We start from the raw sequence: 15,391 nt of genomic DNA, 5'->3' as shown, positions 1-15,391 counted from the left end.
CAGCCATGTATGCGTGTTACATATAAACCGCGTGTATATACCTAAAAAAATGTTATAACTTTCTAAATAAAAAATAATAAATATTTCTATGTCCACTAGTATTTTCCGTTATAAATACGCAAATGTTTGCATTTAACTGTTATATTTATCGAATCCATGTACAATATAGAAAATAAAAAACCTTCCTTCTTTTTGTTCCTTATCCTAGAATGTTATTTTTGATTGCTTCAAAATTAACTTTAAAATTAAAATTGATTACTTTAAAACTATATATGTGTATTTTGGATATACAAATTCATCGTATCTTAAACGTGCGCACCATGTATGATTCTACATATATAAATTTTTTTAGTAGATTAATAAATTTATACTGTACTATAGATGAGGATCACTACATGATCGTAATTACAGAAATCAATATCATTTAGAATAGAAAGCTAATGTAATTATTTTTCTACATAAAGAATTAAAAATTAAAAAATTAAATATACTTAAAATATAAAATTTTTAACAATAACAAAAATTATATACAGTTACTCATATTATTATTCGGACACTACTATCTCTGTATTTGTTGTTTTGTGTAGGAGGGTATGATTTAAATATCGATTTGCTTATTCCACGAGAACAATTTCTTATTAACGGTAACATTTAATTATACATCTTATATAAAACAACAAATATAAAGATAGTGGTGTATCCGAATAATAATATAAGTAAACTGTAATAACTTCTTACGTAAATACTAAATACATATTACTTTTCCCTTCATCGCTGTTACATTACCAAGTGAACATGTAAAGAACAAACTCGTCGCGACATCTTTTAGGGCAACTTTATAATAAATATGTTGTCAAAAACTGGTTAAGAATAGGCTCTTATTTTCCAGCGACTGAACATTTGACAGAACGATTTCAGCTATAATTTCAATATATTACTAATTTATATAATTTTCTAAACCTTGATTAAAGTTATGTTAAGTGAATGTAAATTAATTTTATTTACAACTAAATCAACGTATTTTACATATTTATTACTATATTGGTAATTCAATTGTTACTCTATAATTATAGCAACATGTAGTTACTTATCAAAAAATAAATTAAAACTGTATTGTATATATTGAGTCGCCCAGTAAATTCGTACTGATTTTTAAGGAATTTGATCGACAAAAAAGATCATATTGAAAAGTTTTCCGCCATGAAACCTGAGAGGTTCTGAAAGGATGGAATATTTAAATTGCATGAAAGATGGAGAAACGTTGTGGAACAAAATAGCACCTATATAATTCAATAAATGTGTATCGAATCGAAATGTAAATCGGAACAAATTTTCTAAACGACCCAATATTTTATTTTTTCTAAAATACAATAACATTAAATGATCATTACAGCCTGTATCATATACTACATAGGTATACAAGAGATATGATAGAATTTGATAGAAAGTTTTTGTAAAACGGAAGTTAAATTATATTATCCACCAATGTCATATCGAAAGTTACGCACTCTATATACATATATCATTTTTAATGTGTATCTATAGAGATAAAAAAAAATCAAAATCCACACTAATAATATTAGCTCATCATCAAAATATCTGTAGATTATTCTAGTATTTGATGTGTATCACGTATTACTACTTGCGCAAGTCATCAGTTTCGTCGCCATCATAGCGACGAGATCGCGATCGCTTTTGGCCGTTGAGCCAGAAATTGGGATCATCATCGTTTACGACGAAAAGCAAAGCAGAGCTTTTGCTCTGTTAACACCTGTGTTTTTGGTCACCCTAGTACCGTCACATCGGCCGTGGACTATCGGCATCTCAAGGAATTTTTCTTCACCTTTGACGATAACGAAACATGGCTTATTGAAGAAGATGAAGGGCCTGCAGAAATACATTGTTTCTCCATACGGAGGAAACCGTAGCCTCAACAACTCTGGAATTCAGCACGAACGCTTTCGTGCCAGAAATGGAAAAAAATACGAAATTTCCGCAATCCTCCGCAAAGGGGGTTCCTGCTGATGCTAAAAAAAATCAAGGTGCGTTATCCGAATGTTGATTGCTTCGATAACGACGTCACCATTTCGCTGACGTCTTAGTTGCTTATTTTTTACAAAAAAGACATTTATTTCTGATGTCCTATGACTTCTTTTAGAAATACTGATCTCTACTACTCATTATATCTATTTGTAACTTAATCTATTTTGATAAAATATTTTAATTATCTGTATAATCCATTGAATTCTTCGAAAATTCATAGACTGGTACATATGAAACATTCTTGTAATATATATACAAATTTAAATACTAATTAATTCTGTACAAGGTGTCCCAGGCAACTGGGACAAGCTATAGTTCTGAAACGATAGAAGATAAAAAGGAATTTCATTAAGCAAAATTAATAGGTTTTGAATGATGTATAATCTAGTATAGGTGTCTACTTTGAAAATAGTATATATATATAATATTTAATTATTGTTGAGTAATTGAAGTTAAAATATCTTCTAAACTAATATTTTTTTATAAGAAGAAATTTAATACCTCTTTATATAGAATTATGACCTAGATCAACTAACGTGATCAAAAATATATTATTCCTTCTAGAACAGCAAACTTGACCTTTATATGTCCTCTACGCATCCTCCTGTAAAAAACTAATCACATAAAATTATATCTTCTTCAAAACATTCAATTTTTATCTGAAACATTTTTCATTATATATATGCGTAGTTTATAATATGCCTTGAAATTATACCAGTGTCTTATTGAAAAAACTTACAAAATTATAAATTATTATTTATGTAGATATTATAAACAAACTTTTTCCAAGGAGCTCGCGCAGACGTGAATCAGCAGGTACTAGCAATTTTTCAAAATCTGAACAATCAAGGAAGTGTAATGTACAAAAAACAAAAAATTTTGATAAGAGACCAAAACCTAAAGGACAATATCATGGCAGTTCAAAGGAGGATACCAAGGTTACTTTCCACCTTCGTTTGTATTTGGCATATTTAATTTATATAGACTAGATTCTAGACTAGATTCAAATTACTTGAATTTTTAGGTAGTGCAAGCAGAATTAGCTGAGCCTGGCTCAGTAGTGGTCCAAGGAAGTAAAAAGCAGAACTTGAATCATCTGCTGAATTTTCATTATGAACCACGTGAAATGCGTGGTTCAGGTACATGGAATCATGGAAAATCGATAAAAGGTTTGACTCGGAACAGTAATAGATGCCTTCCACCAGTGCAACGCCATAAATACAACAAAGAACAGTTTTTGCAAGCTAGGTAACATATTTTATATTAATACTGACAATGATATAAAGTTAACAGTATTAATAACATACTAACATAAATTTTATTATTTTACTATTCTTTAGTTGCCAGTTTGTTGTAAATGCCAATGGGAATTATACGTTATATTTAAGTGATCCTGATGTACTAGTTGACTGGAAATTGATAGAACAAATTGTAAGTTATAAATATATTGGTAAAAGATTTTTTACATTCTGTTTATTTCAATAATAATCATGATTATCATGAAATTTTATTGTTTAGAAACTTCACAGTTCTGAAAATTTATCATGCCCGATATGTTTGTATCCACCAGTTGCTGGAAAAATAACACGTTGTGGTCACGTCTATTGTTGGCCGTGTATCCTTCATTATTTATCACTTTCTGATAAACCCTCGCGTAAATGTCCTATTTGTGATGAGTCTGTTCAAAAATCTGATTTAAAAAGGTAATTTATTTGAATATATAAATAATAGTACATTTTTTAATTAAATTTTTGTGAAGGAATTAAAACTCTCTTTTTTCTTTTCTATTTCAGTGTTAACGAAGTCACTCAAAGTACGTTAAATTTAGGAGATACTATCACTTTACGTTTGATGCGCCGTGAGAAAGGGTCACTGCTTGCAGTACCTGTTGGATCTCTAATTCAAAATCCAACAAACTTTTTCCCACTATCAGAGACTATTAGCAATCAAGTGTATTCAAAACTCCTTATTGCAAGTACAGAAGATGTAAGTTCCTGAATCTTCCAAAAATCAAAATGTAAAAATTTAAAATTGTCAATGCTAATTATGATTCGTGTCATGACTTATAATTCAGGTGATGAATATCATTGAATGTGAACGTACACAGTTGAAATTTGAACTATCAGATAATCCTGATTCTCCGGAAAATTGTTATATTGAACAGGCGCTTGATGAACTTTCGAAAAGAGAAGGGGAATTATTACAAAGGGTAAAATTAATTGAAATAGACTTTTACTTCCTAACCTAAAGCATTATAAGTAAAAGTTTTTGCGAATAGCAAAATTCTTTAAGAAAAGAAATTTTTTACAGGTAAAATCAGAAATTCCTCTGAACGAAACTTCAACATTGGCCTACAAATTACAAATAGAAAAAACCGATATTGAGAAACATTTATCTCAATCAAGATCTCAAGACTATGAAGAAACAAACACTTCAACAAAAAGGAATAAAAATGACGTGGATGAAGAAATATTAAAATCGGCGGAAAATTCGTCTAATGGCGTTCAATTAACCCCAGACATACCAAAATTCTTTTATTTTTACCAAGGTTCTTAATAAATACTTTTTATTATTTTTATTTCTGTTTATAATATGTAATTTATTTATGAAAAATTATATTTAATATACGTGTATGATTTTCAGCGGAAGATGGGCAGCATCTGTATCTTCATGCGATGAATGTAAAAATGCTAGAAATGCAATATGGCAGTCTTGAAAATTCCCCTCGTGTGATAATGGGAAAACTCCTTGAAAAAGAGGGAGGAAGTCTTACAGAAGATCTAAGACGTAGACTAAGATACTTATGTCACTTGCCATTAACTTGCCAATTCGAGGTAGCTGAAATTGAATTAAAGCCACCAATTGTGTCAGAGGAGGTTTTATCTTCATTTCAAGGTAATTTTTTCGTTGTATTTGCAGTTCTTAATTTTTATTGATATTTCAATCTATGTTATGATTTGTTATAGATCAGTTGACACTGAGACACAGACATAGGCAACAACGAGAACGTGACGAAAGGAAAAGAGAAAAACAAATTACCGAAGAAGAAAATAAGCGAATGGGAAGATATCCAACTCCTGCTGTACACATTGATTCACGGCGACATTTTCCTCGATGGCAGCCAGAATCGTTGTTTTCTGAGTATATATACTTACATAATACATTATCGTATCACATCGTATCAAACATTCAATATGTTTGCAGGGAAAGTGTTCCGTCACCACTAGAATCTACGGCGGCTTCAAGCGTAGCTAGTAGTCCATCTTCCAACACATTTGACGAAATGGTTGCATCTAGACAAACTGATAATGTTGCTCACGAACAGGGACCATCATTTGCAGAAATGTTGCGAAATACTGGCACACGTTTGAAATCGCAAACACTATGGCCATCGATTAACTCCACACATAGGAAACAGTATACTAGTCTGACTGTTCAGACACCCTCGAGAAACACCGAAGAAGAAGATTATGTCTCAGTACCATCATACAGTCAGAATTTTGGTGATGCTTTAGCAGCCGCTTTACAACAAACTAAGTTAGGTAAGCCCTATATTGTAACTATAATTATATATATTATTTTATCATTTTATTTGAGATGTGAACCATCTAATTGTATCTTTTATTTACAAATAATTAATAAGCACAATTCAAATTTGATATCTATTTATTTTTTAGAAACAGAGAAAAATGGAGGTGGAAAAAAAAAGAAGAAAAAGAAGAAAGGGAAATCAACCGTATTGTTTGCAACTACTGTGGCACATGAATCTTAATTCTTTTCATGATAACACTTTACGTTGTTATTTTCGAATTTCGCGTTTCCATTGTATATTTTATTACCGCGTGTTATATTTCAGATTATTTCGGGTATATGTTAGGAAATTTATCAAGTTCTAGTATAAATCGTAACATGTAATTATATATTATCCTCCATTTGTGAAACTTTCATCATTATATTATCGATTATTGAACAATTGTTTCCTGTAGCATTCGGGTCTGTTGTGCTTGCAAATAAAATTTAGTTTCATGGAAAGTATTCTGATTTTTTTTATTACAATGACTGTTACAATTCAAATTGATAAAAAGATAAACAAGAAACTCTTCCTATTTCTTATTCTATAAAGAACACGATGGTTAAATCATTTATTTGGCTGTATGCTATGTACATATACATATATAAAACATCCAAAAATATAGGACAAATTTAAGTTTCAAAAAAATTTCTCACGACTTCTTTAAAATTTTTGAATAAAAGTGAAGTTTTTATTTACTCAATAACTGCAGCTAAAATAATTTTTACCTTTTTGAACTCATTTACATTTTAATTTTTGATGCTTCTCTGTATTCTCCTTCTTTATATTTTACTATATAATTTGTCTCCTTTTTTCTGTACAAAAGACTAAAGAATTACGAAAAACCTCATAAAATTTAATTGTTACTAACAATTCTTCTCACCAACTTTAGATGTACGAAATATTGAATTTTTAAATTACTTAAAATAAAATATCGTTTTTGAGATGGACTATAAAATTTATTTGCTGCTATAAAATATATTTAATATTGAGGTAAGACGATAGCCATATAAGCGATGTTCTATGGAATTGGATATTCCAATTTATTCAAAATATCATGACTCAAGTTCATTTTAATACTTAGCCAACCGCGCGCGCCACAGCGAGCTATACGTTTCTCACCGCAATAGACGAGTCAACCTATACGCTGTCCAACGCGTATTTTCCAAGCAATGCGGATTAATATTCACTATTTCAAAAACAAAGAAGTCTAAAAATTACTTAAGTGGTCAATTATATTTTGCGGTAATGATTTTGTTTAACGATTTCACATATTGTTTATACAAAACATCAAATTAAAAGTATATAACAATTATCTTTTGTAGTTTATGCAAAAAATATAGGTAAAATTAAAAATTCACAATGCATTTTAATAGTTTTTTACAGTGTGGGGTATTCGTTCGATTATAACTTTATTTAATCATAACTGATAGTGTAACTTCTTAATTTATTTTAACACCACTAAATTGGTGTATTTTATAAAAGCAGCAAAAGTGGCGCAATTAATTGGGAACAATTCCAGGTAAACAATAATTGATAATAAAAAGAAACGCGTTGCTAAGATCAAAAAGGGCAATCTTCCCATTCTGTTATGCGCGATGTACTTCACAGTGGAGATCTCCACTATTCGATTGGCTAAGTGTTAACAAACCACTGACTCTTTTAGATTCTCGCTTAAAAAAGGTAATAAATTGTAAACAATTATGTAAGTTTCAGGGATTGTTTTATATTTTCATGGTTTTTTTGAACATAGAAAATCATCACAACTGACTTTCTATTGACATTATCGGATTACAAGTACAATAAAGTTATTTTTTACGCATTGTAATCTATTGAAAATTATTTGGCTAGTTTACAAAAACAGAATAAATAAATCTAAAATAATTTTTACGATGTAGTAGAAGAGAAAACTGAAACCTAGATAAATTAATACTCAGGAACGAAAGACCGCAGCTGTGAAATTCTATGTTCTTCGAATTGATGTTATCCTCTGCATAGGAATAAATCATGGAGAAGGCAGTGGCAAGCGAGTAACAATTTAGTCGACTTCTTCGATAGTAGGACCAGATGCACCACCACCAGGAGCACCACCTCCTGCTCCTGGGAAACCTCCAGGCATTCCACCAGGCATTCCTCCAGTACCCTGATACAACTTTGTAACAATGGGATTACATATAGCCTCTAATTCTTTCTGCTTATGTTCATATTCTTCTTTATCAGCCAACTGATTGGCATCAAGCCACTTAATGATATCATTGCATTTATCCAATACAACTTGCTTGTCATTGGCGCTGATTTTATCCTTGAGTTTCTCATCTTCCACTGTGCTCTTCATGTTAAAGCAGTAAGACTCAAGACCATTCTTAGCAGCGATAGTTTCTTTCTGTTTCTCATCCTCGCTACGATATTTTTCAGCTTCATTGACCATTCTTTCAATGTCTTCTTTGCTAAGACGACCTTTGTCATTGGTAATGGTAATTTTGTTCTCTTTCCCAGTAGATTTATCCACTGCAGAGACATTCAGAATACCATTGGCATCAATGTCAAATGTGACTTCAATCTGAGGAACTCCTCGAGGGGCTGGTGGAATACCACTGAGCTCAAATTTACCTAATAAGTTGTTATCCTTCGTCATAGCACGTTCACCTTCATAAACTTGAATCAATACTCCTGGTTGATTATCAGCATATGTAGTGAAGGTTTGAGTCTGTTTTGTTGGAATAGTAGTATTTCTCTTGATAAGAGCAGTCATAACACCACCAGCAGTTTCAATACCAAGAGATAAAGGTGTTACATCAAGAAGCAGTAGATCTTGTACTTCTTCAGACTTGTCACCATGTAGAATAGCAGCTTGTACAGCAGCTCCATAAGCTACAGCTTCATCAGGGTTGATAGACTTGTTCAATTCCTTCCCATTAAAGAAGTCCTGCAGTAACTTTTGGATCTTAGGAATACGCGTGGATCCACCAACTAAAACGATATCGTGAATCTGAGCTTTATCCATTTTGGCATCGCGCAACGATTTTTCCACTGGCTCGAGTGTTCCTCTAAAGAGATCAGCACAAAGCTCTTCGAATCGAGCTCTGGTGATTGAGGTATAAAAGTCAATTCCCTCATAGAGCGAATCAATTTCGATACTAGCTTGAGTAGACGAAGACAAAGTGCGTTTCGCACGTTCGCAAGCTGTTCTCAAACGACGAAGGGCGCGTTTATTTGCAGTCAGATCTTTCTTGTATTTGCGTTTGAATTCTTGGACAAAGTGATTGACCATACGATTGTCGAAATCTTCGCCGCCAAGATGAGTGTCTCCTGCTGTTGACTTGACCTCAAAAATGCCATCTTCGATGGTCAAAATTGAGACATCAAAGGTGCCACCACCAAGGTCAAAGATTAGGACGTTGCGCTCGGTGGTAGTTTTTTTATCCAAGCCGTAAGCAATGGCGGCAGCGGTGGGTTCGTTGATGATACGTAAGACATTCAAACCCGAAATGGTACCAGCGTCCTTGGTTGCCTGACGCTGCGAGTCGTTGAAGTAAGCAGGTACAGTGATCACGGCATTGCTGACACTCTTGCCAAGGTATGCTTCAGCAGTTTCTTTCATCTTTACCAGGACCATTGAACTCACTTCTTCAGGGAAGAAAGTCTTCGTCTCTCCTTTGTAATATACTTGAATTTTGGGTTTGCCACCATCATTTACAACAGTGAAGGGCCAATGTTTCATATCAGCCTGGACAGTGGGATCCTCGAAACGGCGGCCTATGAGACGCTTGGCATCTGAAAATAAGTAGAAAATTAAATACTTTTTTATCCTTTGTATTCTCAATGTAATATAATATATTAAATTGAATATAAAATTTGACTATAATTTCAATGTCGTTTAACAACATTTTTAACGTAATAAGCATTTGTGCTATTTTTTATTATATTAACAATGCGAGAACTGAAGACACGAATTCGCTTCTTTCATTTTCCAATGGTTGGGGACCGGAGACGCCAATTCACGTCTTACATATTTCATGCGGTATCTCATAAAAATACTAACTACTGTTAAATGGAACAGTAAAAAAGGCAATGGATGCTATAAACAATATTATGAATGTGTTTTTACATTACATGCTTAAATAATACGAAACTATTACCAGTATATTAGGTACAATATTAGTCACTTTAAATCTTTTCAATCGATCCAAAAACAAGCGAAAATTCGTGTTATATATGCTCGTCTATATATAGGCTATATGTTTGTCAAAGCAGCCGGTCCCCAATGTTATTTTTAAGACTTTTACAAAATAAAAAAATCACCTTTTATGTGAAAAATTTTTATTGAAATAATTTATCACTTTAATAAAATAAATGAAAGATCTTGTAACATATTTCGAATTTCTAATTCAATAAAAGTATCATATTTATTAAACAATAATCCGAAACAAAGGTAACGTAATGGCGACCACTAACCGTTATGCCTGTACATCTTTGCATCTGCGCGTGCGTACATAACGCATATCCATTACATATTATAGATCGAGCTTCTCATCGTCTACCATATTAAAAATTCTCCACGCAAATTTACAAAATTTCAAAGTAGTGCTATTTTATCATTAATTAAAACGAACAATCCATTGTCATTTTACAACCATTCCCATTATGTTACTACAATAATAATTCAAATACTCAAAAAAATGTTGGAAATCAATTCATAAAAATTAAGATATTAATTAATATCGTTAAAAACTAGCTTAAAATTAATTCAGAAACTGTAGTAAAAAGAAATACATCTTGAATAATGTTAAAAAAGAATCTTATCTATATAATATGGAAATTTTCATTAGTATTAATTTTATAAAATTTTTATTCGAAAAAATCTCTAAATGTTTCATAATACTTAATTACAAGATGTATAAATTAGTTTTGTATTTTTACACACGGACTAACAAATCTATTTCAATTCCAATGGATATAAATAATTTGAAGATGTTTATCAGATAATGGAATTTTACAAAAATGCATTCAAGAATTCAAAAAATAATTTGTATTTCAAAAAATGCAGAAACATATGCGGAACAAATTTTTCACAGTATGTAAAAGGGAAGATTTATGACTTTATCCATGAGACGTAATATGAAAAATATTTGATAAAATAGACTTACCGAAGATGGTGTTGTTGGGGTTCATGGCTACTTGGTTTTTGGCAGCATCACCAATTAACCGTTCAGTTTCGGTGAATGCAACATAGCTAGGTGTTGTACGATTTCCTTGATCATTGGCGATGATTTCCACCTTCCCGTGCTGGAATACACCAACGCAGGAGTAAGTGGTGCCGAGATCAATACCAACTGCAGGTGCTTTGGCCATCTTTGCTTTTTCTGTACAAAATATAAATGGAAATTAAATTTATGGACAAAACGTTGAAATGATTTTCAAATTAGATTAATGTCAAATATCGTAGAAGCAAATACGGATACAGTGGGTACACACATCTTTCTTCTTTACTCGCTTGTAAAAGTTCGTTTCGTAGGACAGTGAAGAGATTCTCCGTTTGACGATTCGCAACGTGAGTGAAGAGCCCGTATCCGCATTTCGGTTTATATTACTTCCCCAGAGGACGCTTCTGGAATGTTCTTCCTATTCAAGCACCTTCTATCAACCAATCAGAAGTTAGATTCTGTTAGACTTGCGTCATTACTGGATACGCGCCACGAACTACGTATATCAATGGTGGAATTTTATGTGGTTATTGATTGATTCGAAAGAAATTTACGAAACACAAAAATTATTTTAATTTCTTGTAACTATTTTTTAAACGATCAAAGTATAAATGAAATAATTTTTTAAATAATCTCCAGCTGAAACGACAGATAATACGGAAATAGAGTACAAGGAAGTTGGAAAAAATTTAGTAACTAGTTCTAGAAAGTGTATAGTTACACACACAAGTATATGTGAAGTTTATATCCATGCATGGTTGTGGTTTGCTTTGTTTTAGGATTCCTTAATTTCTGTGACAATTGTATAACCTTTATAGATTATGTGTTCACTTTATGATCGTGTCACTTTGACATATGTATGAAAATTAAGCTGATATTACAGATAATGAACATTATATTACATTATATTACATACAATTTAAATACAATGCGTATTCACTTTGTACAGTAACAGATATATCTAATAATTATTATTTATAGAATATATATGTATGTATGTACGTACATACATATTGTACATATGTCAACGTTAAAAGACGTCAATTTCAATGAATCATAATGCTGCATCATCACAATGACATAATAACAATGAATTTGATAGAAAAATCGTAAGAAATATATATATATTCTATCATATATTCGTTCTTAAATTAAAATAAAATTATGCTACATTATAAATTTAAATTCATTGTCAAATTAATAATAGCCATTAATTAATGATTAATATAGCATAAAATCGGACAAATAGACTATTCTAGAATTTTATATCTATTACATTATTATATTTCCTTGCTGTCACATCGATATATTGATTCAATATAACAAAACTATTTTTCGATTTCCATTTATGTATATACTTGAAAATCTGTATTATATGTATAATGAACATGTAACACATACACATTTTTATACCAATTGTGACGCATGAACAATGTATCTGCTTATGAGTTTGTATATATAAATATATATGTATGCATATAAACATCATAAGCTTTAAATAACCATGAAAATATCACAAGGTTATATTAAAAAGAAAGTCATTTATATTTCACAACTTATTTTTATTTATTTGAAAATTACTCATATTTTGACTAAATAATAAATTTTTTAAACAAATTGACATATTAAATTTATTATATTTCATGGTAATAAAAGCAGTAAATTATGTATTCATAACGTATAATTTTTTACAGCTCACATTTGGCTTCTGAGAATACACGTAAATGATAATAATAAAGATAATAAAAAAGAATATGGAATATTTTACGGTACTTTATAAGCTTTTAGATTTCCTGTACTAAGTATTATTTTATTTAAGAGAGATATATGTATATCATAAACCATGTATAAACATATGAAAAGAGAATGTAGAATGTTAGAACTGTAGAATGTTAAAAACTTGTTCATCGATATCAATAAAGCTGAACATATTTATTCTTTTAATCATAATAATTATTCGATAAAAGCGATATTCTCGTTTTATTCTTATTTTCTGAGGTATCGTTTGAATTATATAATTTGTAGAATTTTCTTGAAACTTTTCTTGGAAACGAACGCAGCCCATGTGACAAAGCACAGTGCATGCAATCAATGACGATAAGCATTGCGGTAGAGTTCGCGAATTGTAGAATCTTCCAGTACGTTCCCGCGTAGTCATGCTATATATACTCGTCCAATATGCTATATAGTTGTTACTGTACGTTAATATATGTGTGTTATTTGATCGAGACATTTTCAAATGTACACTTTATTGCTTATTAAAGCCATTTTTACAAAAGTATACTTTTTGATATATGTTTTATATCAATGTGAATCACACTTAAAGTAATCTTGTATCTGTACTTAATCGATCGAAGCCTCACCTTTTTAGTTATAGAATGTTCTAGCTAACTTTTACAAGAACCGAGAAAAGGTTAATTTATACGATATTAATTTATATTATGAATGAATTTACATATATGTCGAAGATGGAAGGGCATCGGAGCCTTCCCTTTGGAACTTTGGGAAAATCCCCTAATACTGTAATTTAGATTCTACCATAGCCGTAATTAAGCAATTACCGTCATTCAATTCGACTGTATTTGTTCGAGATTTATGATAATGAGCTTAGGCTCGAGGCGACAACCAATTGCCGAACGTAGCCGCGGTCAAGGGATGAACGTTTTGTGTAATAAAGTTATGGAGAAATTCTATACCTCTCCTTAAAAGAAATAGTTGTAGAATTAATAGAAATCTATTTTTTCCACGAACGACGCTTCCCGCTAGCAACTTTCCCTCAAGGACGGCTAGCATCTTTCTCTAACCATCAACATGGAAATTGATCAATTAACAGTAACGTCAATTTCCCTCACCCTCCAAATGAAGACTTTTCTCCACGAATCTGATGACCTCGTGCCCTTAGACACACCCATCACAGTTTTCCTTGACAGCGTCACCGTGACGGAGAGACACTCTCTCGTACGATCTCATCAATGATTGAAATATCGTTCTCACACGCAGTGATTACTCCACGTTCTAAGATTGAGTACAACTTAGACGTTGACGCAAAGTAAAGTTCGTTATCTCGTTGACCGCGGATTCGTTATCGAACCTAGGATCATTATCATGAGCTTCTCGAGTATCTAATTATCGCGATTCCTTGTCAAATTCTGTAATAATCATATTTGTACTAGTAAATATCTCCTCTATTGCATAACGACAACGTCTAATCCAAATGAGGATTCGTTTCACGCCCCTAACCTTAACCCTAATCTTAACGATAACCCGACATATATATTATGAATGAAATCAATAGAAAGATTAATAACAATAAGAATTGTTACATTATAGTAAATAACATTGGTTTCGATATATTAATAGAATTAATGAAATCCCATAATTTTAATCCCATTAATTTTATTTAATCCATTTTAATTTATTGCATAAGAAGAAGGATAGTAAAAATTTACAAAAAAGAGTATATTGAATTATCTATCTCGTTCATTCAACATACTTATATATGTAAATATGTACATACATATACGTATGTATGTATCTTCTTTTCATGAACGATAATCATCGCACTACGTCATCAAACTGTAACGGCAAACTGCGTTATTATCTATGATATAATTTGCGTCATTTTTTCTTTTTTCCCCTTTAGTAAAACTAATTATATAAGTATTTAAAATTTTTAAGATTTTCTTTAGTAATTCATAAAATTAATTTATATATCAAAAAATATTTTTTCAAATTCATAATGAAGTTTATTTTATTAAATAACGTATATTATGTATTTTGTTATAGACTACTGTAGATTATTGGAGAAACTAGAAATGAGGTTGGATCTTGATTGTTCATTACCATACATAGGCATAACATGAATCCTTTCATAACTTAATACGTTGTAGCGTTTATAATCGTAAAATCTCATTATCAGCAAATCTCATCATATTAGAAGATTATCGTTTATGGTATAGTCGTAATAAAGCTTTCAAAAGTTTAACAAAGGAAAGGAGAGGCGACAGACGACACTGATAGGCACGGTTGTATATACAGATTTGGAAACTCTCGTAGTGGGAGTAAGGCTCGTGATATTATTAGATGTTTTAAAAATCGACCGATAGCCATAGCACTACAATCGATTTATTAAACTTTTACAGCTTTTGCATTTAAGGCCATCTTTCGGTAAAAACAATAACTATATACACTGAAGATAAAAAATATGAACTAATTTACTTTTCATAACGTTTCACAATTTATTTAAACTAAATACATAGTATATTAAACTATATATATGATATTTTATGTGATACTGCTTTTTTGTGATTATATGAATAAATGTGACATACAATACTTTTTCATATCCTACCACCATTATTTTATTGAGATTTATCAATGATGGCACCATCATCTGTATCCACATTACTTATTATTCTGTCATATTGTACATATTTCAATTATTCTAATTTGTTATCAACGTAATTCTTTTTATAAATAATCAATTAGAGACAAGAGTTCGAAGAATTCAGGTCTGCTGTGCAGATTGGGAAATTTTATCTAAGTTTATTACAAAATTTGGATTTCGTGTTAA

The 15,391-nt window shown here is 31.0% G+C and overlaps 2 protein-coding genes and 1 long non-coding RNA gene across 6 annotated transcripts; 2 read left to right on the top strand and 1 right to left on the bottom strand.

The window, feature by feature from the left end:
* The first annotated feature begins 1,646 nt into the window (after positions 1-1,646).
* LOC126920238 (RING finger protein 10) lies at positions 1,647-6,078 on the top strand. 4 transcript variants are annotated; one of them, XM_050730310.1, is made up of 12 exons: positions 1,647-2,042; positions 2,809-2,981; positions 3,068-3,291; positions 3,384-3,474; positions 3,562-3,746; positions 3,837-4,029; positions 4,118-4,252; positions 4,336-4,591; positions 4,687-4,938; positions 5,010-5,172; positions 5,248-5,585; positions 5,721-6,078. In XM_050730310.1, exons 1-12 carry the CDS (start codon positions 1,973-1,975, stop codon positions 5,813-5,815), a joined length of 2,175 nt encoding a protein of 724 aa, XP_050586267.1. In that variant the 5' UTR covers positions 1,647-1,972; the 3' UTR covers positions 5,816-6,078. The 4 variants fall into 4 exon arrangements, with proteins under 4 accessions (XP_050586267.1, XP_050586266.1, XP_050586268.1 ...); XM_050730309.1 differs by having other exon boundaries at positions 5,010-5,184; XM_050730311.1 differs by having other exon boundaries at positions 1,648-2,042; positions 4,354-4,591; positions 5,010-5,184.
* Positions 6,079-7,315: 1,237 nt separating this feature from the next.
* Positions 7,316-11,251, bottom strand: LOC126920239 (heat shock 70 kDa protein cognate 4). Its single transcript, XM_050730313.1, has 3 exons — positions 11,090-11,251; positions 10,762-10,977; positions 7,316-9,388 (listed from the first exon to the last, which is right to left on the bottom strand). Exons 2-3 carry the CDS (start codon positions 10,964-10,966, stop codon positions 7,653-7,655), a joined length of 1,941 nt encoding a protein of 646 aa, XP_050586270.1. The 5' UTR covers positions 10,967-10,977; positions 11,090-11,251; the 3' UTR covers positions 7,316-7,652.
* A 6-nt stretch (positions 11,252-11,257) lies between these two features.
* On the top strand, positions 11,258-12,762 carry LOC126920254 (uncharacterized). The gene is made up of 2 exons (XR_007711918.1): positions 11,258-11,927; positions 12,513-12,762. It is a non-coding gene; the product is annotated as an uncharacterized LOC126920254 (long non-coding RNA).
* Positions 12,763-15,391: the final 2,629 nt, after the last annotated feature.

The sequence above is a fragment of the Bombus affinis genome, chromosome 9 (genome assembly GCF_024516045.1).
Source record: "Bombus affinis isolate iyBomAffi1 chromosome 9, iyBomAffi1.2, whole genome shotgun sequence".
Lineage (NCBI taxonomy): Eukaryota > Metazoa > Arthropoda > Insecta > Hymenoptera > Apidae > Bombus > Bombus affinis.
The sequence above is the reverse complement of the archived record's forward strand: the minus strand, read 5'-3'. Positions and strand labels throughout refer to the sequence as shown.